General features: G+C 35.9%; 1 protein-coding gene across 2 annotated transcripts in view; it reads left to right on the top strand.

Annotated features, from left to right (window-relative positions):
• Positions 1-24,831, top strand: part of RAP1A (RAP1A, member of RAS oncogene family) — a 78,260-nt gene that overhangs the window by 46,699 nt on the left and 6,730 nt on the right. For both annotated transcript variants that reach the window (XM_060139351.1, XM_060139352.1), the window contains exons 2-7: positions 6,232-6,315; positions 9,568-9,636; positions 11,647-11,703; positions 14,420-14,560; positions 16,021-16,164; positions 21,187-21,302. In XM_060139351.1, coding sequence (XP_059995334.1) covers positions 6,259-6,315; positions 9,568-9,636; positions 11,647-11,703; positions 14,420-14,560; positions 16,021-16,164; positions 21,187-21,273 — 555 coding nt within the window. In that variant the 5' untranslated portion in view covers positions 6,232-6,258 and the 3' untranslated portion in view covers positions 21,274-21,302. The remainder of the gene's footprint in view (positions 1-6,231; positions 6,316-9,567; positions 9,637-11,646; positions 11,704-14,419; positions 14,561-16,020; positions 16,165-21,186; positions 21,303-24,831) is intronic.

Here is a 24,831-nt window from a genome sequence, read left to right as displayed (position 1 = left end):
TTTTTTTTAATGTATAGAAAAAGAGAGATTCAGTATCTTTATCCTTTTCCCAAGAAGAGAAAACCTTTAACATGCCTTTCTTCCTGTCTCCTCCCAAACAAAAAGGTTGAGATAATCAGTTTTATTTCCAGATTTTTATACATATTTTACAGTGATAATTAGATACCTAACTATAATTTTTCCTGATTTATTTATTTGTTTGCTTTATTTGCTTGGCATATTTCTTGTTCTTACACCTTTCTGTTTCTTGAATCATTTTCCTTTTTTGTGTTGGAGTACCAACAACTCCAGTAATTTTTTAACATCTTTATTGGAGTATAATTGCTTTACAATGGTGTGTTAGTTTCTGCTGTATCACAAAGTGAATCAGCTATATGTATACATATATCCCCATATCCCCTCCCTCTTGTGTCTCCTTCCCACCCTCCCTAAGCCACCCCTCTAGGTGGTCACAGAGCAGAGCTGATCTCCCTGTGCTATGCAGCTGCTTCCCACTAGCTATCTATTTTACATTTGGTAGTGTATATATGTCCATGTCACTCTCTCACTTCATCCCAGCTTACCCTTCCCCCTCTCCATATCCTCAAGTCCATTCTCTACATCTGCATCTTTATTCCTGTCCTGCCCCTAGGTTCTTCAGAACCATTTTTTTTTATTATACATATATGTGTTAGCATATGGTATTTGTTTTTCTAGTAATTTTTGATATGTATTTTTATTATCATTTAGCTCTAATTATTTACTTTCCATCTTGATTTCTTCTTTGACCCATGTATTATTTAGAATTATGTTGTTTAACTTACATTTTGAGATTATGTATATTTTTGTATTAGTTCCTAGTTTAATTGTAGTTAGAATGTACGCTTTGTATGATTTCAGTCCTTTGAAATTTGTTGAGACCTGATTTATGGCCCAGCATTGTCTGTTCCAGTAAATAATCCATGTGGCAATTTAGAAAAATGTGTAATTTGCAGTTGTTGGGTGTGGTGTTCTATATATGTCTACTGGAGTAAGTTGATTTGTTATTTGGTCAAATCTTTTACATATCCGTACTGATTTTTATCTTCCTTTTCTATCAGATACTGTTATGTTAAAATCTAATCATGATTGTGTATTTGACTAGTTTTTCCTTTAGTTCTGTCAACTTCTGCTGTATGTATTTTGTCTTGTATTTTAATTTTTCCTATTGAACATTTACTCACGTAATTAGTGATATTTGGATTATCCATTATTTTCAATTTGTCCATCTCTTCTTTGTTCCTTCCTTTTTTTCCTTTATTCCTTCTGTTTTTAGTTATCAAACCATTCAAAATGTAGTGGCTTAAAACAACCCGTTGTTTCTTGAGTATGGAATTAGGGAGTGGCTCAGCTAGGTAGATCTGGCCTAAGGTCTCTCCTCTGGGTGTTGCAGTCAAATGGTGGCTGTCTGGGATCATCTTCTACACTCACAGGTCTGGGAGGACTCACAGCTGGGGTTCCTCCAGCAAATTTGTCCCATCTCTGTGGTCTCTCCAAAGTGGCAGCTTCAGGGCAGCCTTACAACCTGGGCCCAAAGACATGGCTGCAAAGAGAAAGATCCAGGAGGAAATTCTGGCACCCTTTCTAGCTTCAGAAGTCAGACAACACCACTTCTGCTATATTTTATTAAATCTTCCCATATTCAAGGGGAGAGGAATATGTTTTTCTCTAGAAGTTTTTTAGGGTAAGATTTATCCTTCTTACCTCTTTCACACTTTCCATCTCCCCATCCTTTTGTTCTTCTCTGTTTGGGTGGGTTCAGTATATTGGTTCACTAACCTGCTTTTTTCAGCTATATCCATTTTTCTCTTCAGCCCATCTACTGAACTTTTTTTTGATGCTCATATTTTTATTTTCTAGGTTTCCAAAGTGTCTTTTACATAGATGTAATAACTTCACAGGTTTCTTTAAGGATATTACATTTATTTTATAGCGTTTTATAGGCCCTCTTAACTCTGTTTTCTTTGGTTTTTGTTCTTCTGTTTGTTGAATTTATTGCCTCTGTCAAGGTGTTTTCCTCAAATCTGTGATTAATTGTCTGCTCTTTTTGAGAATCCCTACTGGCCTCTTCTATTTACAGGAGCTTACCTTCTTTCATTTGGGAAGGGGTAGGAAGTGCTATTGGGCTGCGTATACCTGGTTTTAGAGTGTGAAGACTAATTTATAAACTTCATTTATAAGTACATTATGTCTGATCATTTTATCCCTATGTACATCCTCTCCCCAAAATACTAATCTTGAGAAGAATAAGAGGAGAAGGTATCAAGGAAGATATTCTCTCAATGAGATAATGTTATTTTATGTTACAAAAACAGTTGATGTTGCATTATGATGTACTATGAGGAACTTTGTTCTTTATTTTAGAAACTTAAGTCTTACCGTCATTTCCATATTTATTCACTACCATCCCCACCCATCCCCAACATGTTGTGGTCAGTTGTCACATTTAAAATATTCACAGCTTCTGTAAATATTTAAATATAACCAACAGTATAACTGCTTGTTAAGCTTCAGTGTTCCTTAATGTAAAAAATTTTTTCTCCAAAATTTCTTGTCACAACTAAATTTCCTTTAATGAATTTTGTTTCATAGGTTCAGTTGTGCAGGAGAAACTATTTCATCTTTTAATTAGTTTAAATATTTAAAAACAGAAACAACAAAGTTGGGGTCTATTTGCATCACAAAGAAATCAAGTTGTTACTTTATGAAATTTAGAAGTAGTTTTGCTGAAGTTCGAAGAGTGAAAAAATGTTATAACTTAGACCGTAGTGTTAGGGATTCAAGATTGACTTAAAATGTAAACATAGTGTAATGTTTATTCTTGTCCTCCTTATTTGTCAGGGAATCTTAACCAGAGTGAGAAATTTTCTGGTGCTGTGTTGGGAGTGCACGGCACAAGAGATTTCCATAAAAAGGCATGGGATTTGCTTGGAAGAACATAGTAGTTTTCTAACTTGGCAGTAATGAGTTAGAACTAACCCCCTTTAAAAAGAAAATATTAATCTACATTATTCCTCATTGGGTATTTGTATGTGTTTTCTTATCTGAGCTATATTATTCTTGTATCTGCATTTGTGCATATGTATATACATTTATAATCCATGGTACTTGTTAGGTGTAAAGAAAGTAATTTTCTTTGCATACAGTATGTATGAAAAATGATTTTGGAAGTCGACTCTCTTACCCCTCGAGTTGAGGAACGGGACAAATATCTTGTTCTTACAGAGTACCCAAAATAATTTGGCAATCTCTGAGTGCTTTTCCCCAAATTCTATTGCCCTAGGAGGCAATTTGGGGAGCATAAATAAGCCTTACTATATTAGGATTCCCTCTCGAAAGGTACACATTTTTGGATGAGAGAGGTGATGAATTCATATCTTGTTAAAATGACAGCAATCCTCAGACTAAGAATCACTGGGGGCCTTGAAAGGGGGTTAAGGATATGAGGATCTGTCTGGTTGAAAGAACCTTGAATATTATACTTCCAGTTCCCTTCCCTTTCTTGTGCTATTATTGTAATATATTTTACTTCTATGTATGTTGTAAACCCTGTGGTACATTGTTATTTTTGCTTTAAGAGGCCAAAAAAGTCTTGTAGATTTACTCTCACCATTTCTGGTACTTTCTATTTCTTTAGTAATGTCATTTCTTTTTCTTTTTTTAAATTAATTAATTATTTATTTATTTTTGGCTGCATTGGGTGTTTGTTGCTGCGCACGGGCTTTCTCTAGTTGTGGCACGCGGGGGCTACTCTTCGTTGTATACTGACTTCTCATTGTGGTGGCTTCTCTTGTGTGGAGCACAGGCTCTAGGCACGCGGGCTTCAGTAGTTGTGGCACACAGGCTCAGTAGTTGTGGTGCACGGGCTTAGTTGCTCCGTGGCATGTGGGGTCTTCCCGGACCAGAGCTCGAACCCATGTCCCCTGCATAGGCAGGTGGATTCTTAACCACTGTGCCACCAGGGAAGCCCCAATTGTCATTTCTTTATGTAGATCCACATTTCCATCTGTTATCATTTTCTTCCACCTGAAGAATTTTTTTTGCTTTTTTTTAAGTGCAGGTTGGTGAACTTATTTCTTCCCCCAGCTTTTCTCTCTTTTCTTGGATCTGAAAAAAAAAATTATTTCACTTTCATTTTTGAAGGATACATTCATTGTATTTAGCATTCTAGGTTGACCATATTTTTCTTTAAGCATTTGGAAGATGTATTTTCTTCTGTCTTGCATAGCTTCTCGAGAAAGTCTATATATTTTCTTAACTTTGTTCCTCTATGGCTAAACTTTTTCCTTTAGCTTCTTGTAAGATTTTCTCTCTTTGACAGTTTTTCAGGAATTTGATTATTGTGCCTTGTGCTTTTCTTTGTATTTATACTAAGGAGAGGGCTCATTGAGTTTCTTGGATCTATGGATTTATAGTTTTTATCAAATTTTGAAAGTATTTTATTATTCAACCCCACCCCCACCCCATTCCAGTTACACACATATACTTGATAGCTGTGGTTTTCCTTTCTTCTTTTGTTTTTCTTCTTCCTTTTCTTTTCTCTCTCCCTCTCCTTCCATCTCCCCACTCTTTACCCTCCTCATCAACTTTTTTCTGTCTTCATCTCAATTCCTCTGAAATTTCCTTCTGCAGTATTTAATATAATGTTAATCCCATCGTTATATTTCCATTTCACGTACTGTTTTTGAACACTAGAAGTTCATTTTGGTCCTTTTATGTCTACCGTTTCTCTCCTCATATTTTCATTAAATCCTTGAGCATATTTATCATAGCAGTTTTAGAGTCCTCATTGGCTAATTCCATTATCTCACTTCTGGGTCTGTTTCAGTTGACTCATCCCACCCTAGTTTCAGGTCATATTTTCTTTCTTTCTTATGTGTCTATTAATTTTTATTGGATGCTGTGGACATTGAAAATTTTATATTGTTGAATCGTGGATTTTTTTTTCTTTAAAAAAATCTTGGACTTGTTCTGACAGGCAGTTGTTATCTATGGATTGACTCAATCCTTTTGAGGCTTATTTTTAAGCCTTTTTAGGAAGCATGTAGAGTATTTTTTACTCTAGGGTTTGTTTACTCCTGTACTAAGTATGAATATTCTGGGGTTTCAAGTGAATTGCCTATTTTTCAACAAAGAAGACTCTTCTGGTCAGAATGTCAATATTTCCCAGCACTCTGGGAATTGCTCAGCTTACAGATTCCTATTTATTCTTTGCCTTACCTCATGGAGTTTCATCCTGCATGCCTGGCTTAGTGTTTGGCCGCAGACTCAGGTGGACCCCTGTGCAGATTTCTGGAGTTTTCTGTGCATAACTCCCACTTCTCTAGTAACTTCTCTGCTTGAGTTTTTTCTCCCTGCATCACAATCTGAAAAGTACCTCTAGGCAGAAAGCCAGGGCAGGTGTAGGTCTCACTTCATTTCCTTCCCACCTCTCAGAGATCACAGTGCTTTACTGCTTATTGTCCAACCATGTCTTGCAAACAGTTGTTTCATATATTTTGTTTGGTGTTTTAGCTGTTTATTGTGGGATGGAAAGTTCATTCCTATTTACACCATCATGGTCATTGGAAATTCTTTTGTATCTTTTTAAGATAATCATGGAGATAAAAAATAAAGTTTATATTTATTCCCCTCCCCCCGTCCCAGCAATTTGGGCCTTATGAAATAAACCAGCAGTACCTACCTACAGAGTTTCAACAATTTCATCTACATTTTCCCATTTGTATCATAATAATATTTGAGGTAACAGTTTATGTGGTTCACCAATAATACAATAATGAACAAAACAGTATAGAATTACATATGATATTTTAAGCAAATAAAATTTTCATTATATTCAAGCTCATGAGTGAACTTTTCAAAAAAGTATGTAAGTTTAAGTGATAGCTTCGTAAAGAGTTGGGCTCGTGATTGTAGCTATAACTACTAGTTTTAATCATCTTATTTTCTGATCAAATACGAAGTAACATGAACAGGCTAATGATTGATGACTAGTCAAAGATAATCTGTAATGAACTAAAATGCCTGGCAGTGGTCCTATAAATTTGTGTTAAAATATTCATGGTTTTGTTGTATAGCCTCTGTCTTCCTCTTGATAGTTTTAAGGGAAAAAACAAACAAAAAACAAAATGTCATGTTATTTCATGTAACAGTTGTACATTCTTAGGCTATTCTTAGCATGTTTATTAATCTTTGATTTTTTTTTTCCCCCAGATTGTCAGTATTTAAAAAGACCACATCATGCGTGAGTACAAGCTAGTGGTCCTTGGTTCAGGAGGCGTGGGGAAGTCTGCTCTGGTAAGTTAGCCACCTAACTATAATTAATTAATATAATGCAAGAAGAACGGTGATATTTTCTTGCTTTACAACTTCTAGTCGCTCAAGAGAAAAGGTGGCAGTATGTTTTATATGCCTAATATCTGGCCTACCAGGGTACAAGGACTCATTCAGTAACCATGGATGTGTAGTTTTATAATGGTGGCTCATTCATTCTTTCATTTATCAAATATTTATTGGCTACCTATTTTATGTTAAGCACTAGTGTTTGTGATTCAAAGAGGAATAAAAATTGTTTTCATTGTTAAGGAACTTACATTCTAGTGTGGGAGACTGATTATTACAAGTACCAGTGGAGTAAATCCTACCCTACCCCCATCCCAGACTTAAGTGGAATAAAGGTCATTTTTTTGTACACATGCTGTATTTATTTAGGAAGTGTTCATTGAGCTTCTATAACGTCAGACTCTAAAGTTACAACAGTGAACAAAAACAGTCACAGTCTCCCTCACAGAGCTTACATTATAGTGGAGGAGATGTAATAGATACACGATTAATCAAAGAACTACTTGATTATAATTGTGAGAGAGATACTTTGAAAGAAAAGTATATATTGTTAAGAGACCTCTATGACAAGGGAAGCTAAATTAGCATTTGAACAACTGAGAAGGGTCACAGTTGCTGGGATAGGAGTGAACCGGGAAGAAAGTAGAGGGAAATGAGGTGAGAGATAAGCAGGGGCCAGATCATGACTTGAAGACCATGTAAGAACTTGGAATTTATTCCTAATGACAATGAGAAGCTGTTGAAGTAGGGTTTTGGGAGGGTGGTGGTGGTGACAGAATTGGATATATGTTTTAAAGAGAGCACTTTGTTCTATCAAGAGTAATTTAGAAGACAGGCAGAGAAGATGTGGGAAACAAGTTGGGAGTTAATGCAATACACCACATTATTGTTTGTGGAAGCTTATATTAGCAGTGAAGAAGAGAAAAGTAGATGTTTTGAGAGTTAAATAGGAGGTAGAATTGACAATTAACTTAGTGCTGGATTGATATGGGGACTAGGAGAGAAGGAGCTGTTGAGGGTGACTCCCAAATTTCACAGTCAAGCTACTGATTTTATGAATGGACCATTAAAGAAGTAGAAGGAAAGCACTGGAGAATGAGCAGATTTGAGAGTGAAAATCAAGAATCATGTCAAACGTCATGTGCTTGTGAGATGTTCAAGTAAATACATCAAATAAACATCACATCCTCAAGACAATAGCTTAAAAGAGAGACTTGTGGTATGATTTGGGTTGCCATGAATATATCTATGGTATTTATTTTATGGGAATTATGTTACTGTTAGGAGTGTAATTTAGTACCTCTGTGGTGAATGTTTGTGAGTATCTGTTATTTTATTATTTTTTTAATTTTTTTTAATTTTTTAACATCTTTATTAAAGTATAATTGCTTTACAATGGTGTGTCAGTTTCTGCTTTATAACAAAGTGAAGCAGTTATACATATATCCCCATATCTCTTCCCTCTTGGTATCCGTTATTTTAAATGCATGTAACTTTCAATTCAGCAAGTCCCTTTCTGGAAATGTATCCCACACATAAGTTCACATATACAAAATGACATGGTCAAGGATGTCTATTACAACATTCTTTACAGTGGCAAGAGTTTGGAAACAACCTAAATGTCTACCAGTAGGGGCTAAATAAGTTTTTAATATGTATTTTGAGTAGAATCCTATAAACCATTAAAAAGAATGCAGCAGCTCTGTATATACTGATAATTAATGATATCTAAGCTGTATTACTTAGGAGGAAAAAGATACTAAGCAGTGTAGAGTACCGTATGTGTTTTATAAGAAAGGAAGAATGAGGGGGGGAGATATTATAAAAGAACAGAGGCTATTTTTGCAAGGTTCAATAAGCTGCAGATAACATATCAATTACTTCCTTGGGAGTGGAATTGGAAAAGATGGTAAATAGAATTAGTTACCATTACATATGTTTTTGTGTCTTTTGCATTTTGTCCTACGTCCATGAATTACCTTTTTAAAATAAATAAATTAATTTAAAATCCATAGGAATTAATGAGGTTGTCTAGGGAGAGACTAGAGAGAGAAGAGAACTCAGGACTGGGCTCTGAGTACCTCTCAACATTTAAAGAGTAGGTAGGATTGGAGGATCCAGCATAGAAGAATGTATCTTGTACTTGAATGTAAATAATGTACCTTTACTTGACTGCTCAGAAGTCATAGCATAGTAGCTGGATGTGATAAAAGCAGCTACAGTAAGGTGATGATGCCATAACCATCCTGGGGTGGGTTGAAGAGTAAATGAGAGCTGAGGAAATGGAACCACCATTATAGATAGCTGAAGAAGTTTACTATATTCAAATTAATCTATTTAATTCAAGCTAAAATAGTATATAAAATATTCCTCTGGCTAATTGAAGTGTGAATGACCTCAGTCCACATTCTTACCCTTGCTTTTAGGCAGTGATGTACCAGACCCCGTTCTAAAGCTATCTAGGAAATATTTCACAACCATCTTCTGTACTTCTTTTCATTTACTGAATGGTAAAATACCTAGTTTCCCATCTTTGTTTATAGAAATTTTAGAAATAAAAGTAGATAATCTGAAAAAGATGAGTAGGTAATGATTTCCTATGCAAAGAGTAAGGCTTTGGAATCAGGAAGGTATATGTTTGAATCTCAGCTGGCAAATCAGAAAAATAACTACTTCTGGGGTGAATATGAAATTTGAATGTAATTATAAATTTAATAAACTCAATAAATTTTAATTCCCTCTTCTGTTTTCCCCCACAATTAGAAAGACTGTTCAAGACTTTTTAAAATTTACAATGTTTTGTCTCTCTCCTTTGAGGGTATGAGATAAAACTTGCTATAGATACATAGAGGGGTAATAGGAGTTTAAATACTGATAAATTTTCACGTTTTAGTAAATTAGAATCCATGTCTTTATTTGTATCCTGGTAGTATTTTAAAACTTAATATAGTAATTATTTAACAGTGTAATGTCAGCAGCAGCATTGATGACAGTTTTTAACATGACCACCTCCTTTCATAAGTGTACTCTTAATTATGAATGTATCCTTATATTGAAAAATAATGACACTTCACATTTGCATGTTTACGCAGAGTTTTCATATAATTACATTTAACCTTTACCACTTTGCGAAGTTAAGTAACATTTAAGAGGGGCTGATTTTTCTTTTAAGTACTTAACTTTTGTCTGCTTTTTTTAAATTTCTAGACAGTTCAATTTGTTCAGGGAATTTTTGTTGAAAAATATGACCCAACGATAGAAGATTCCTACAGAAAGGTAAAATATGAAACTTGTATACACATGCTTACAAGTAGTTTCTTATGACTTTAAAACTTGATCCATGGAATTGCTTTTTTTAAAATAGTTTTGAGAAATGATACAGATGTTCTGTATTTGTTTTTAAAAGTTTCACCAAGACAAAATACTTTTCGTAGAACACTGCTTATTAGCTATAGAGAGCTCCATGTTCTGTTACTGATTAGTAATCTGTTCTTTAATGTACACATTTTCCTGGTGGGAATTCTTTTAATGTAGAAAAATTGCATATAAATAGGTATATTTTTGATTACTCTTTTTGTGAACTAAAATTAAGAACACTTTATGCTTGAAGTTATACAGTAACTGAAAGTTATTTTTGTTTAGTTGTATAATAACTTCAAAAATATTTCTCCTTTAAACTGTAAAAAGTTAAAGAGTTGGATTCTGTAACACCAGAACACCAAGAGTAAAATTGCTAACTGTGGACTTTGCATGATAATGATGTGTTGATACAGGAAGGTTCATTGATTCTCACAAATGTACCACTCTGATGCAGGATGCTGATAGTGGGGGAGGCTAGCAGGGAGCAGGAAAAGGGTGTATCGGAACTCTGTACTTTCTGCTCAGTGTTGCTGTGAACCAAAAGCTGCTTTCTAAAAAATAAAGCTTATTTAAAAGGAAAAAACATTTTAATAGTTGGTCTTGACAAAAAATACTATTTTATTTAACTATAAGACTAGCTAGAATTGTGGAGAATTTTCATGATTTTATTTCCCAAGTATGTTATGGGGGGGAAGAGACAGTGTTGTAAGAAAGCCTAGTAACCAACGATATACCCCACTGCCCCCCAAAAAGATTAACCTGCCTTTCAACAAATAAGAAAGGGTTGCTTTGGTAGATGTTTTAGAATTTACCTTTAAATAGTGCTATAACTTTTGCTGAATTAAGTTCATCAAGCCTACTGGCAGAGCAGTTTCATTATCTGTAAATTGGAAACAAAATTGTGATATATATTGAGAAACTACAGACCTAATTCATTGTTCATTGAACATGCCCATTCACAGATTGTGCAGGTTGTTATCATATTTGTCCCGTAAGTGGTAGACAGTGAGTTTGTAGATCCACCTGTGGTGCTCCTCATCAATTCCTGATCTGACAGAGAAGCAGAGTTTAAAATAGTCCTTAGGTTAATATGTTTATTTTTAGAAGACCATGTTGCATTACTGAAATTTCCCCCAAATAAGTTGCTGGTTAAAGCTTTAACTACAAACGGAGATATGTACCTTGAATGCTGAAGCACTTTTCTTAATCCCTTCTTTATTGAACATTTTCCTCACAGCTAATAGTTGATACTTTCTTTAGGACAACCTTCTCTTCTGTAAAGCCCTGGGAAAGTAGAATTCAGTATATGAAATTTCACCTTATACACACAGCTTTTCCAAAGAAGTACCTTTTTTTAAAGTCTTGAGAACTCTATAGGTTCAGTGTTATTGTGTTCCCTTTATCTCTTAAGAATTTCCTTTGTATTAAATTTGGGCATATTTTAGTAAAACTTTGACAACTTGAATCTGGTAAGTTGGCAAAGTTTTCTTTACCCCCAGATATTGGCTGTTTTGAGCTGCTTTTGTGCTTTGTTTTGAAGATAATATAAATATACATACTTTATACATTTTTTTTCCCTGTTAGAACTATACCTGTTTGTTGCAGTTTTTCTTAAATTGCAGAATATGACCATTGGCTTCTAATAATAACAACAATCATTACTCAGAGTTTATAGTGGTCAGAAAAATATCTAAACTCAGGATTAACAGTCCTAGCTTCTGTATTATTAATAGAATGTGTTTGAGACCTCCTGTTCTTTACTGTAGTACCAACTTGGTCTCCACCAATACAGCAATCTGCTAGAGAAAGGCTTTGTAGTTGTTAATAAGGACTTTGAGTGAAGAGGTGGGAGGAAAACAGACTGACATTTTGATGTTACTTTTTCATCCCCCTCCACCCCCCACCCCCCTGCCCTGACCCTAACAGCAAGTTGAAGTAGACTGCCAACAGTGTATGCTCGAAATCCTGGATACAGCAGGAACAGTAAGGATGTTTTCTCTTTTTTTTTGGCGGGGGTAGGGTGGGTGGACAGATTTTCATTTGTGAACAGTATATGGTCACCTGAATGATTTCTGTGAGTAAAAGCATTTGTTCTGATTAAGAACGTTAAGTCTCTAAACGTAGGGCTTCCTAAACTTTCTTATGTGTGTGAAACTATCTATGATGTACTTAATGCCCACATATCACTATTAAATTATATGTTGCGCTCACCTACAGAATCTGTGTGTTGAGTTCCTTTTCCCTGTATTGAGGTAAGGATTATGCTCTTAGTGCTTTAAACGAACAAACAAAAGGAAAGTATTTTAAATACGGAATTTTAGTTAAAATAGGTATTTCTCTGGGTTTAAATAAGACTAACTCTTAACACCATGGTCATTCATTTATTTAAAAAACTTTTTTTGCTTTTTATTAGCATTTTAACATCTCAAGGGACTGGTGACAGATACGTGTGTTCTGACAAAAATCTTTAGGATTATTTTGAGCCTCATTTTTCACATGCTTTAAATGAGTATAGTGATGTTTAGTACATTATAGGGTGCTTATACTGATCAAATGAGATAGTGATTATAAATCACTTGGCACAAAATGTCTTTTATATTTGTGTATTTGTGTATTTGCTTTTATTTTCATTGTCTTCATTTGTCCTCACCTTTTTAATTGTTTAATTAATTAATGATGGTTTTATTCTGCCACAATTATACTACCACAAAAAATGCACACATTAAATGATTTTCTTTTCTTTTTTTTTCTCCATATACGTAGACTTTACCTATTAGGCAATTCCTAGCTTTAAAATGGATGGTATTCTTAAATGTTTTAAGTTGTTTTAAAATTCAGCACAAATATTCACTATAATTTTATAAATGGTAAGAAAGCTTCAGATCAAAAAAAAACTTAAGCAGACTGGAGCGATTAGAGTACGAATTATACCATATTTTTCTATTCTTTTGTGGGAAAATGGATCTTGATTCCAACAGGAAGCTTTGGATCACTGGAACTCCTTCTTTCTTATATCAGCTGAATTGAGACCTCCCCCTCTTGCCACTTCGTCCAACCCCCAAATTTCCTAGCTTCTGAATCAGCAATAATTCTCCTTTGTTCCCAAAGACCCCAACAGTTAAAAAAAAAAAAACTTTCTATTTCTTCCTTTCACAGCCTCCACAAGTGTGAGGGCATTGTTTCTTCCTCCTCTTGTCCAAATTAAAATTTTCCCCTTCTGCAGAGATCTTCCGCTTGTGCTCTCAAATATCTTGTATTTATACCATCCTAGCACTCAGCATGCTGTGTTGTAATTTTCTGTTTACTTCTCTGTCCCCAGTGCCTTGCATAACGTTTGGAAAGTAGTTGATGCTCTTTGATCTTGTTCTAGATCACTCCTTACTCCTTAAGGATTTTTGCTTACTTTCTCCAACACTGCTTTAGTCCGAATTCTTGGTGATTTTAGTATCCAAATAGAATCTTTACGGGTAATATAGATGATCCAGTAGCTTGGCCTCAGGTCCTTGACCTCCACCCTGCTTCAGTCATTCATGCCCGTGGTCTTTACCCTAGACTATATGATTACCAGTAACATAATACCATCTTAAATCTCATTTTCAAGTGTCCTACTCTCTACTAACCATCTCTTGTTTCTCCATCTCACTTCCTTTCATACCTTTCAACCTGACTGTAATCTGCAGTCTGTTAAATCTAACATCTTTGATTATCTATCATATCCTCAACCCCCTCTTTATACAGCTTCAAGTCCATGGTCTGTCATTCATAATCAATCCCTCGGATATATCCTCAACCTTCTTGACTTTTCAGCAACCTTTGACTCAGTAGATCATTATCCTTATCTGTAAAAATTTTATTCATTTGACTTCTAGGAAACAACACTTGCTTGCTTTTCTCCCTGTATGATTCGTTACTCCTAAGTCTCCTTTCCTGATTTGTCTTCATTTCCCCAACCTCTTAATGTTGGAGGGCCTCAGAGTTCAGTACTTGGACTTCTCTTTTCCAAAACCACTACCTTGGACATCATCTTTTGTAGCACCAAAATAATTAAAATCTGTATATAAAAAGGAACTATATGCAGTTTTTCTAAATCACACAGAAACAAATTAAAGTGGTTAAGATTTCCGTTCTAATTCTGTAGCTGTTTCTAGTCATGTACGTAGGGGACAGGGACATTCATGTCAAATTTTCCAGAAACCGTGTATCACGTCTTATGTTTCCTGTCATGATAACATGTAATAAAGAATTCAGGGCTTCCCTGATGGCGCAGTGGTTACGAATCTGCCTGCCAATGCAGGGGACACAGGTTTGAGCCCTGGTCCAGGAAGATCCCACATGCCGCGGAGCAACTAAGCCCGTGCACTACAACTACTGAGCCTGCTTTCTGGAGCCCGCGAGCCACAACTACTGAGCCTGCGTACTGCAACTACTGAAGCCCGTGTGCCTAGAGCCCGTGTTCCACAACAAGAGAAGCCACCGCAATAAGAAGCCCGTGCACCGCAACGAAGAGCAGCCCCCGCTCGCAACTAAAGAAAGCCCACGTGCAGCAACGAAGACCTAATGCAGCCAAAAAATATTTATATATACATACATACATACATTAAAAAAAAAATTCAGTAGCTCACTTGTGATTATTCTGATTTAAATTGTTTCAATATACATTTAAGAAGTCATATTTATAATTGCATATTTTTTATTATAGGAGCAATTTACAGCGATGAGAGATTTGTATATGAAGAATGGCCAAGGGTTTGCACTAGTATATTCTATTACAGCTCAGTCCACATTTAATGACTTACAAGACCTGAGGGAACAGATTTTACGGGTTAAGGACACAGAAGATGTAAGTATTTCTCTATATATATAGCATACTGCCATCTCTCTATGGCCAAATAAAAAGTGTCCATTTTCTCTATCAGTAGAGGATTTAGAGGGTATTTACCATGCGCCTAAGAGCCCTGGTGACCAAAAACGTTTTTAAGCTTTCTAAATTTACCTACAGATAATATGCTGAGATGATTAGAAAAGAAGGACACGTATGTAAAGTTCTTCTTTCTCTACTGCACTTATGACCTACATGGTGCTATGTGGGTCATAAGTGGAGTGGAGAAAGAAGAATCAAAGAGTACTTGGTAGAAGAAGGGGGACTCCAGTTGGGCTTGGAAAGTTGGTAGTTATGTCAGAAACAGTGTTCAGAGAACATTATTAAGAACCGTAATGCTGTGTTCCTATTTCTAAAATTCTGTTGGTACAGTTTTTACTTAGTTTTTTCCTTTGAATTATGTTAAAGATTTTAATTAACTTACATTTTTATATATTTTTTTGTTTTTGTTTTAGAATTCTTTTTTTAATGTTAATTTTTTATTGTGGTAAAATATACTGTTTAGAATTCTTGTCTTATTTGATGAATAGCATCATTGTTGTTTTGCCTTTTTGCAAAGATTAAATGTATATTTTACGTTTGTCTCAGTTTTGAGCTACAGAAAGTTCCTTTTTCAAAAGTTGTATAAATTAGGATATAAAATTTCATTTGTACCTTCTTTTCTGTTTTTGTGTGCTCTCTCTCATTATTAATGGGAACATAGGCACCTGCTTAAGACCTCAACTTTGGGTAATACTGTAGGCGGGAGGAATTTGCACCATATGACTCATGACCAACCATAACCTAATGAATAGTTCTCTTTCTTCCCATGACTAATTCATCTAAGAGAGTTCTCTTTTCATAGGCAATTACATGCAAATCACTGAATTCTGGTAATGTTAATCTCTTTATCCCATGTAATAAACTAAAGATTGAGTTGTAGATGAAGACATAGCTACTCAGTGGCTGTATTTTTATTCTTTTCCTTAATATCTCATCTAAGCTAGTCTTCAGATCTAGATGTCAGTTGTAGAAGTAAAACTTATTAACGTGTTGGTCTTGCCGCTACTATTGGCATTTTTTGGTCCTGTGAGATGAGGCACTTAAAACACACCAAGACAATGAGTATTGCAGGAGGTTCCTTTTCCTTCAGATTTTTCTACTTGGAATTCAGCCATTAGCATTAGTCCACCTGAGCATTTTGGGATTATAGTCTTAAAATAATTTAGCAGATCAGTGTTGTAGAATCTTGTCCATATTTTTTCTGTCTCTTCCCCCTCCATTTTCCCCCCAACACACGTACATACACCTTTTTTTAAGCACTTGATGAAGATTATAGTCCTAACTAACACATTTCAGTTGGTGACTGGTAGTTGCTTACTTATAAAAGGCTGAGTAACAAGTATGTTAGGGCTTATTATATGATTTTTTCCTTCTCGCAGGTTCCAATGATTTTGGTTGGTAATAAATGTGACCTGGAAGATGAGCGAGTAGTTGGCAAAGAACAGGGTCAGAATTTAGCAAGACAGTGGTGTAACTGTGCCTTTTTAGAATCTTCTGCAAAGTCGAAGATCAACGTTAATGAGGTAAACTACAGCTGCTAGGCAGCACAAATAAGTGCCTTTTTAGTTTCCTTTCTTTTAAGTTAACAGCCAAAAACATTTTTTAAAAAAGAAAAAGTGGTGTTCTTTTAAGTATTTATCTATCAATTTATGGAAAACACTAAGTAATTCCTAGAAACCTTATTCCTTCTCTTATATGAAATCACTTTGTTGGCTGTGATGAGGACACTTATATTTACCTTGTTGGCAAAGAGGTGGTTTAAGTTAAAGAATATGTTTTTTAAAGTCCTGCTAAGCCTCTAAATGATAAGCCAGAAAGTGGTGTGTGAAAATTGTCACATCACCCTTGTATTATAACAATTACCTATACAGATGTGTGTAAAAAGGTTGTAAAGTCAAGTAGAAAAATAAAAAAATCAAAGTAGTTACTGTAATGAACTTACGTTGTACAGAAAGATATCATGGAATTTGGTGTTTTGAGTCCTGCTTCCCTTTGGTGCATGACTCAAAGGGAAGAATCTGTGTGAGTGTGGATGGATACAGAACTATGATTCACTCGGTCTTTTAGGCCTGATAACAGCAGGTGCACAAGGCTTTTTTTGTCCGTGACTTAACTACTCCACTATCCTGAGAACATAGCTGGGGACAGGAATGCTTAACAAGTAAGCTTGCCTGCCTGGATGTAAAGGGCCAATAGTTTACTGGATCCCTAAAAGATTAGTGCAATCCCCAACTGCAACCACTACATCCAAGCAAAATCTTAAGAGGTTCCTTTGCTTTTTGTTAATTTTAACATAAGCCTTTTTTTCTTCAAAAAAAAAGCAGAATAGGCTTCTTTCCTTTCCCAGTAGTACAGAAGTCTTCATTTGCCAGTGTGCTTGCCATTTGTAGCATCACAGGTAATCAGTCAGAGTTCAGCACACTTACAACATAGATGAGAGTTAAGACTGGTTTAGGTTATCAGAGTCCTCTGGTGTGTTTTTGCTTATGATTCCTCTCTGATTCCTTTGGTTCTTTTGGTCACTTTTCCTTCACTGATATTATGGTTGTAGACTATTATTTGACTTTTTAAATGACCAAATTACTTTAAATGTGTGACACGAAGAAAATTTAAGGTTGTGGGACTTCGCTGGTGGCGAGGTGGTTAAGAACCCGCCGGCCAATGCAGGGGACACGGGTTTGAGCCCCAGTCCGGGAAGATCCCACATGCCGCGGAGCAGCTGAGCCCACGCGCCCACGCCCTAAAGCCCGTGCTCCACAGCAAAGAGAAGCCACCGCAATGAGAAACCCGCGCACCACGATGAAGACCCAACGCAGCCATAAATAAATAAATAAGTTTTACAAATAATAAGTCAAAGCTTGTCTTTCAGATAAAACCAGTTTTAATAAATACATAAAAATAAGAAATTCATAAATTTTATTTATTCAGCAAATATTCATTGTGTTCCTATGTTCCACTGTGTTAGGCACCAGGGTAACAGTCATTTAGACAGAGACTATTCTTGCCCTCAAGAAGTTTACATCCTAATGGGGAACAAGTCCTGCTGAGATCTTCAACAACAGTTATTTGTAATTCACTGCCAAGTAAATGAAAGGAAGTATGAAATGCTTCTAGTTTCAACTTTCTCTGTTGTGGAATTACAGTTTCATAGATGTTATCCTGAAAAACATGGCTGATCATAAAATGTTGATTTTTGGTTTAGTTTCCCCCACACCACCACCAAAAAAGAAAAGAGAGAGAACGTTAAGGTAAAACACATAAACACATGAGGTAAAACAATGAGCTTGGCTAGGGGAGTAGTAGTGCACGGTCACCATCTGCAGGATGATTGGCCTTAGAGATATAGTTCCTGCTGTCCTGTGATCACCCTCACTGGTACCCGACCACCAAGTTCATAGGACTCGGCCGAGGTTGAGTTGGGCCAGGGTCCAGTGAGCACAGTGGACCGGAGGTATTCCTTACCTTTCAAGCATTACCTGTTTGTGGGAACTTACATGCTACTAGATCTCCCTCCTCTGGGTTTCAGTTTCCCATGCAGCAGAGGTGCTTTTTCACAGTAGCCTCGTTGAAATCAACCGTTGACATGAAGGTTTATAAAACAAAAATAGAAAAAAAATACAACAAAATGAAATACATTAGCTACTTAAGGTTCTTTACTCTTTTGGAAAACATACAAACTTTATGCTAGAAATTCTTGAGAGTGTAATAATTTCTTTCTTTTAATATTTCTCTCTTGATAGCCTAATAATCCAACTGTGGAGTTTTGGGGGTAGTTAATAGTTCCTCAGACAGCTAATGCCTTGAAAATATGTGTGTGATTTCTGAGTGCCTGAAGATAGAGAGATCATACTTTCACATGATTGAACTCTTGGACTCAAGTTTGAAATCATACAGGGACATCCTGCTTAACTAAATTGCCCTCTAATTCTCTACTATCTATATCAGAGAATATATAATTTTTTTAAAAAAAACTCTTGGGACTTCGCTGGAGGTCCAGTGGGTAAGACTCCATTCTCCCAATGCAGGGGGCTCAGGTTTGATTCCTGGTCGGGGAACTAGATCCCGCATGCACGCCGCAAGTAAGAAGTCTGCATGCCTCAACTTAAAAAAAAAAGAAAAGGTCCCGCATGCTGCAACGAAGATCCCACGTGCCACAGCTAAGACACGGCACAGCCAAAATAAATAAATAAGTAAAAATAAATAAATATTTTTTTTAAAAACTCATCATTTTTGTTGTGTTTTGAAAGTAGTACATAGTTGTATCAGAATCACATCAGTCTTAATCAAGAATTAATTGTTCTTTGCTGATGCTGGAATAATAATTGGAATCAAAACATTCCAATTAAGGAGTGATAGAGGGATTGAGAAATTATTCTGTGTTCCTTTTAGATTTTTCTGTAGTTCAGAAGGATGAGGAAGAACCTAGACTGAGGGCTTTCAGCATATCTAACCAAATAACTATAGTTCGAACTTGCCCTCATCATTGCTGCTGTGAGGTAGGCACCGTTTGCCAAGGAAATCCTTAAGGGTAATACCACAAAACCAGTTACCATTTTGTTTAGTACCAGAAACCCATGGCTACCATGAAGAAACATGCTGTTTTGATTAATTTACTATTTTAGTTTATCCTTTTGTTATTTTTCACTTATAGATTATGCACTGAGGCTGGGGAACTAATGAGATTTTGTTTATGGCTTATGAACATTAAGTTCTTGAAGGGCTTTGGAGCTGTGAAACAGAAACTACCATTTTGTTCATAAACTCTTAAGTTTTCAACTTTCTTAGAAATAAGATAATAGAATTAAATGGTTGAAAGAAAATGGGAGAGTGGGTAGGATGGACCAGAAAGAAAAGAATATAAATGAATCAATAGCTTTGGGATAAATCTGTTTATCCCAAAGGGGGGTAAATGAAGGGGTCCCCCCTTCAACAATTAATTTAGGCTTGTAATCTTAGGACCATTATTTTTTAAATTGAAGTATAGTTTGCTGTACAATATTATATGTTATAGGTGTACAGTGTAGTGATTCATAATTTTTAAAGGTTTTACTCCATTTATAGTTATTATAAAATATTGGTTATATTCCCCATGTTGCTGTTCCCCATATATTCCCCATATATCGTTGTAGCTTATTTTATACCTAATAGTTTGTACCTCTTAACCCCTACCCCTATATTGCCCCTTCCCCCTTCCTCTCCCCACTGGTAACCACTAGTTTGTTCTTTGTATCTGTGAGTCTGCTTCTTTTTTGTTATATTCACTAGTTTGTTGTATTTTTTAGATTGCACATATAAATGATATCACACAATATTTGTCTTTGTCTGACTTATTTCACTTAGCATAATGCCTTCTAAGTCCATCCATGTTGCTGCAAATGGCAAAATTTCATTCTTTATAGCAGAGTAGTATTCCATTGTATATATACACCACATCTTCTTTATTCATTCATCTGTTGATGGACACTTCCATATCTTGGCAGTTGCAAATAATGCTGCTATGAACATTGGGGTGCATGTATCTTTTTTAAAAATATTTATTTATTTACTTCTTTACTTACTTACTTACTTACTTTGGCTGCGCCAGGTCTTAGTTGTGGCACTAGGGATCTTTTTTTTTAGTTGCGTCATGCGGACCTCTTAGTTGCAGCATGCGTGTGGGATCTAGTTCCTGACTAGGGATCGAACCCGGGCCCCCTGAATTGGGAGCATGGAGTGTTACCCACTGGACCACCAGGAAAGTCCCATGGGGTGCATGTATCTTTTCAAATTAGTGTTTTTGGGTTTTTTTGGATATATACCCAGGAGTGGAATTGCTGGGTCATATGGTAGCTCTATTTTTCGTTTTCTTGAGAAACCTCCATACTGTTTTCCACAGTGGCTGCACCAATTTACATTCCCACCAACAGTGTAGGAGGGTTCCCTTTTCTTCACATCTTCATCAACATTTGTTATTTGTGTTCTTTTTGATAATTGCCATTCTAACAGGTGTGAGGTGATATCTCATTGTGGTTTTGATTTGCATTTCCCTGATGATGAGCGATGTTGAGCATCTTTTTATGTGCCTGTTGGCCATCTGCATTTCTTCTTTGGAAAAATGTACATTTGGCAAAATATTACTAACTGGTGAATATGGGTGAAGAAAATACATAAGTTCTTGGTACCTGCAACTTTTCTGTAAGTTTGAACTTTTTAAAAAATAAAGCAAGTATAAAGATATAAGTGAAGCATTAACTGTTCTCTTAATAATTAGGTTTTTGAAGCATCAAAGATTCCACTTCACTATCTTGTTTTTTTCACTACTAATTCTTTTTTCTAATTTGTTATTGAATATCTCTAAGAGCAAGTGTATTTCCCTCATTGTAAGTAGGTAAGTTGTGCTTTACCCTGACTGAAAATCAGCTGAGGCTTCTTAGAAACCTGCTGTTTCTAAGAAGCAGCAAAATACAGATCCAAGAGCAGAATAATATTTCACAGAATCAAGATTGTTTTGTGGAACAAGGTCTCAAATATTGGTTAAATAAGTACTTTTTCTTGTTTTTATTTAGATATTTTATGACCTGGTCAGACAGATAAATAGAAAAACACCAGTGGAAAAGAAGAAGCCTAAAAAGAAATCATGTCTGCTGCTTTAGACCCACAATAAGCAGCAGCTCTGAGCCAGGTAAGATGCTAAAAGCAGAGCAGATACCTTTCTCATCCTCTTATTTGGGGTTTTCCCCAACAGTAACCACTTCCCATTTCACCTCTTAGGGTATTTCCAGGCTTCTGTAATTTGTAAATGTTTTATATAACTTATAGATATGTTCATCTACTGGATAATTTGTCTTTTTCTCCATGAGATTCTAAGCTGTCTGAGGGAGGGCAAGGATCATGTCTGTTTTACTCACCAGTACATCCCCAGTGCCTGGTACAGAATGGGTGTCCAAACAATAGTGGTTCAATGAATAGAAAGCCTTCCAAGGTCACACCGAAATTCAAGCTGAATTGAAGTGGAACAGTGGTTTATCTGAAAATAAATTTTTTTTTGATGAAATATTTCAAAGTGAGCACACATATATATCAGTAATAGTCATTCCTCCTCAGATGTAATCCCAGCCCTGATTCCTGACACAATGGATTAGTTTTGCCTCTCTGAACTTAACAGAAACAAAAACACTTAATGTGTTATTTTATGTGTGGCTTCTTTCACTCAAAAATGTTTTTGAGAATAATCCTTGTTGCATATAGCAGTAGTTTATTTTTATTGTATGACTATACTAGCCATATATTTATGTATTCTACTGTTGATGGACATTTGGGTTCTTTCCAGGAACAAGTATGGTGCCTGTGCACTTTCTATTTTTTCTTTTTCTTTTTTTTTTTTTTGAGATGATCATATGGTTTTTAATTCTTCAGTTTGTTAATATGGTGTATCACATTGATTTATTTGCATATATTGAAGAATCCTTGCATCCCTGGGATATATCCCACTTGATCCTGGTGTATGATCCTTTTAATGTGCTGTTGGATTCTGTTTGCTAGTATTTTGTTGAGGATTTTTGCATCTATATTCATCATTGATATTGGTCTGTAATTTTCTCTTTTTGTAGTATCTTTGTCTGGTTTTGGTATCAGGGTGATGGTGGCCTCATAGAATGGGTTTGGGAGTGTGCCTTCCTCTGCAATGTTTTGGGAGAGTTTGAGAAGGATGGTTGTTAGCTCTTCTTTAAATGTTTGATAGAATTCCCCTGTGAAGCCATATGGTCCTGAGCTTTTGTTTGTTGGAATTTTTTTTTTCTTTTTTTTTTGCATGGTACGCGGGCCTCTCACTGTTGTGGCCTCTCCCGTTGCAGAGCACAGGCTCCGGACGCGCAGGCTCAGAAGCCATGGCTCACAGGCCTAGCCGCTCCACTGCATGTGGGATCTTCCCGGACCGGGGCACGAACCCGTGTCCCCTGCATCGGCAGGCGGACTCTTAACCACTGTGCCACCAGGGAAGCCCTTGTTGGAATATTTTTAATCACAGTTTCAATTTCACTACTTCTGATTGGTCTGTTCATATTTTCTATTGCTTTCTAAGAATTTGTCCATTCTTCCAGGTTGTCCATTTTATTGGCATAGAGTTGCTTGTAGTAAGTAGTCCCTTAGGATGCTTTGTATTTCTGTGGTGTCTGTTGTAACTTCTTTTTCATTTCTAAGTTTATTGACTTGAGTCCTCTCCCTCTTTTTCTTGATGAGTCTGGCTAATGGCTTATCAATTTTGTTTATCTTCTCAGAGAACCAGCTTTTAGTTTTATTGATCTTTGCTATTTTTTTCTTTGTTTCTATTTCATTTATTTCTGCTCTGAATCTTTATGATTTCTTTCCTTCTGCTAACTTTGGGTTCTGTTTGTTCTTCTTTCTCTAGTTCCTTTAGATGTAAGGTTAGATAGGTGTAAGGTAAGATTGTTTATTTGAGACTCCTCTTGTTTCTTGAGGTAGGCTTGTATAGCTATAAACTTCCCTCTTAGAACTGCTTTTGCTGCATCCCATAGGTTTTGGATCGTCGTATTTTCATTATCATTTGTTTCTAGGTATATTTTGATTTCCTCTTTGATTTCTTCAGTGATCTCTTGGTTATTTAGTAACGTATTGTTTAGCCTCCGTGTGTTTGTATTTTTTACGTTTTTTTTCCCTGTAATTGATTTCTAATCTCATAGTGTTGTGGTCAGAAAAGATGCTTGATATGATTTCAATTTTCTTAAATTTACTGAGGCTTGATTTTGTGAGCCAAGATGTGATCTATCCTGGAGAATGTTCCATGCACACTTGAGAAGAAAGTGTAATCTGCTGTTTTGGAATGGAATGTCCTATAAATATCAATTAAATCTATCTGGTCTGTTGTGTCATTTAAAGCTTCTGTTTCCTTATTAATTTTCTGTTTGAATGATCTGTCCATTGGTGTAAGTGAGGTGTTAAAAGTCCCCCACTATTATTGTGTTACTGTCAATTTCCTCTTTTATAGCTGTTAGCAGTTGCCTTATGTATTGAGGTGCTCTATGTTGGGTGCATATATATTTATAATTGTTATAGATTCTTCTTGGATTGATCCCTTGATCATTATGTAGTGTCCTTCCTTGTCTCTTGTAACATTCTTTATTTTAAAGTCTATTGTATCTGATAATGAGTGTTGCTACTCCAGCTTTCTTTTGATTTCCATTTGCATGGAATATCTTTTTCCATCCCCTCACTTTCAGTCCCTAGGTCTGAAGTGGGTCTCTTGTAGACAGCATATATATGGGTCTTGTTTTTGTATCCATTCAGCAAGCTTGTGTCTTTTGGCTGGAGCATTTAATCCATTCACGGTTACGGTAATTATCAATATGTATGTTCCTATGACCATTTTCTTAATTGTTTTGGGTTTGTTTTTGTAGGTCCTTTTCTTCTCTTGTGTTTCCCACTTACAGAAGTTCCTTTAGCATTTGTTGTAGAGCTGGTTTGGTGGTGCTGAATTCTCTTAGCTTTTGCTTGTCTGTAAAGCTTTTGATTTCTCTATCGAATTTGAATGAGATCCTTGCCGGGTAGAGTAATCTTGGTTGTAGGTTCTTCCCTTTCATCACTTTACGTATATCATGCCACTCCCTTCTGGCTTGTAGAGTTTCTGCTGAGAAATCAGCTGTGAACTTTATCGGAGTTCCCTTGTATGTTATTTGTCATTTTTCCCCTGCTGCTTTCAAAAATTTTTCTTTGTCTTTAATTTTTGCCAATTTGATTACTGTGTGTCTCGTCATGTTTCTCCTTGGGTTTATCCTGTATGGGAGTCGCTGTGCTTTCTGGACTTGGTTGGCTATTTCCTTTCCCATGTTAGGGAAGTTTTTGACTATAATCTCTTCAAATATTTTCTCTGGTCCTTTCTCTCTCTCTTCTCCTTCTGGGACCCCTCCCTATAAAGCGAATGTTGTTGCGTTTAATGTTGTCCCAGAGGCCTCTTAGGCTGTCTTCATTTCTTTTCATTCTTTTTTCTTTATTCTGTTCCACAGCAGTGAATTCCACCATTCCATCTTCCAGGCACTTACCGTTCTTCTGCCTCAGTTATTGATTCCTTCTAGTGTAGTTTTCGTTTCAGTTATTGTATTGTTCGTCTGTTTGTTCTTTAATTCTTCTAGGTCTTTGTTAAACATTTCTTGCATCTTCTCGATCTTTGCCTCCGTTCTTTTTCTGAGGTCCTGGAT

Source organism: Lagenorhynchus albirostris, chromosome 2 (assembly GCF_949774975.1).
Source record: "Lagenorhynchus albirostris chromosome 2, mLagAlb1.1, whole genome shotgun sequence".
Classification (NCBI taxonomy): Eukaryota; Metazoa; Chordata; class Mammalia; order Artiodactyla; family Delphinidae; genus Lagenorhynchus; species Lagenorhynchus albirostris.
This window is presented reverse-complemented; position numbering and strand designations above follow the sequence as displayed.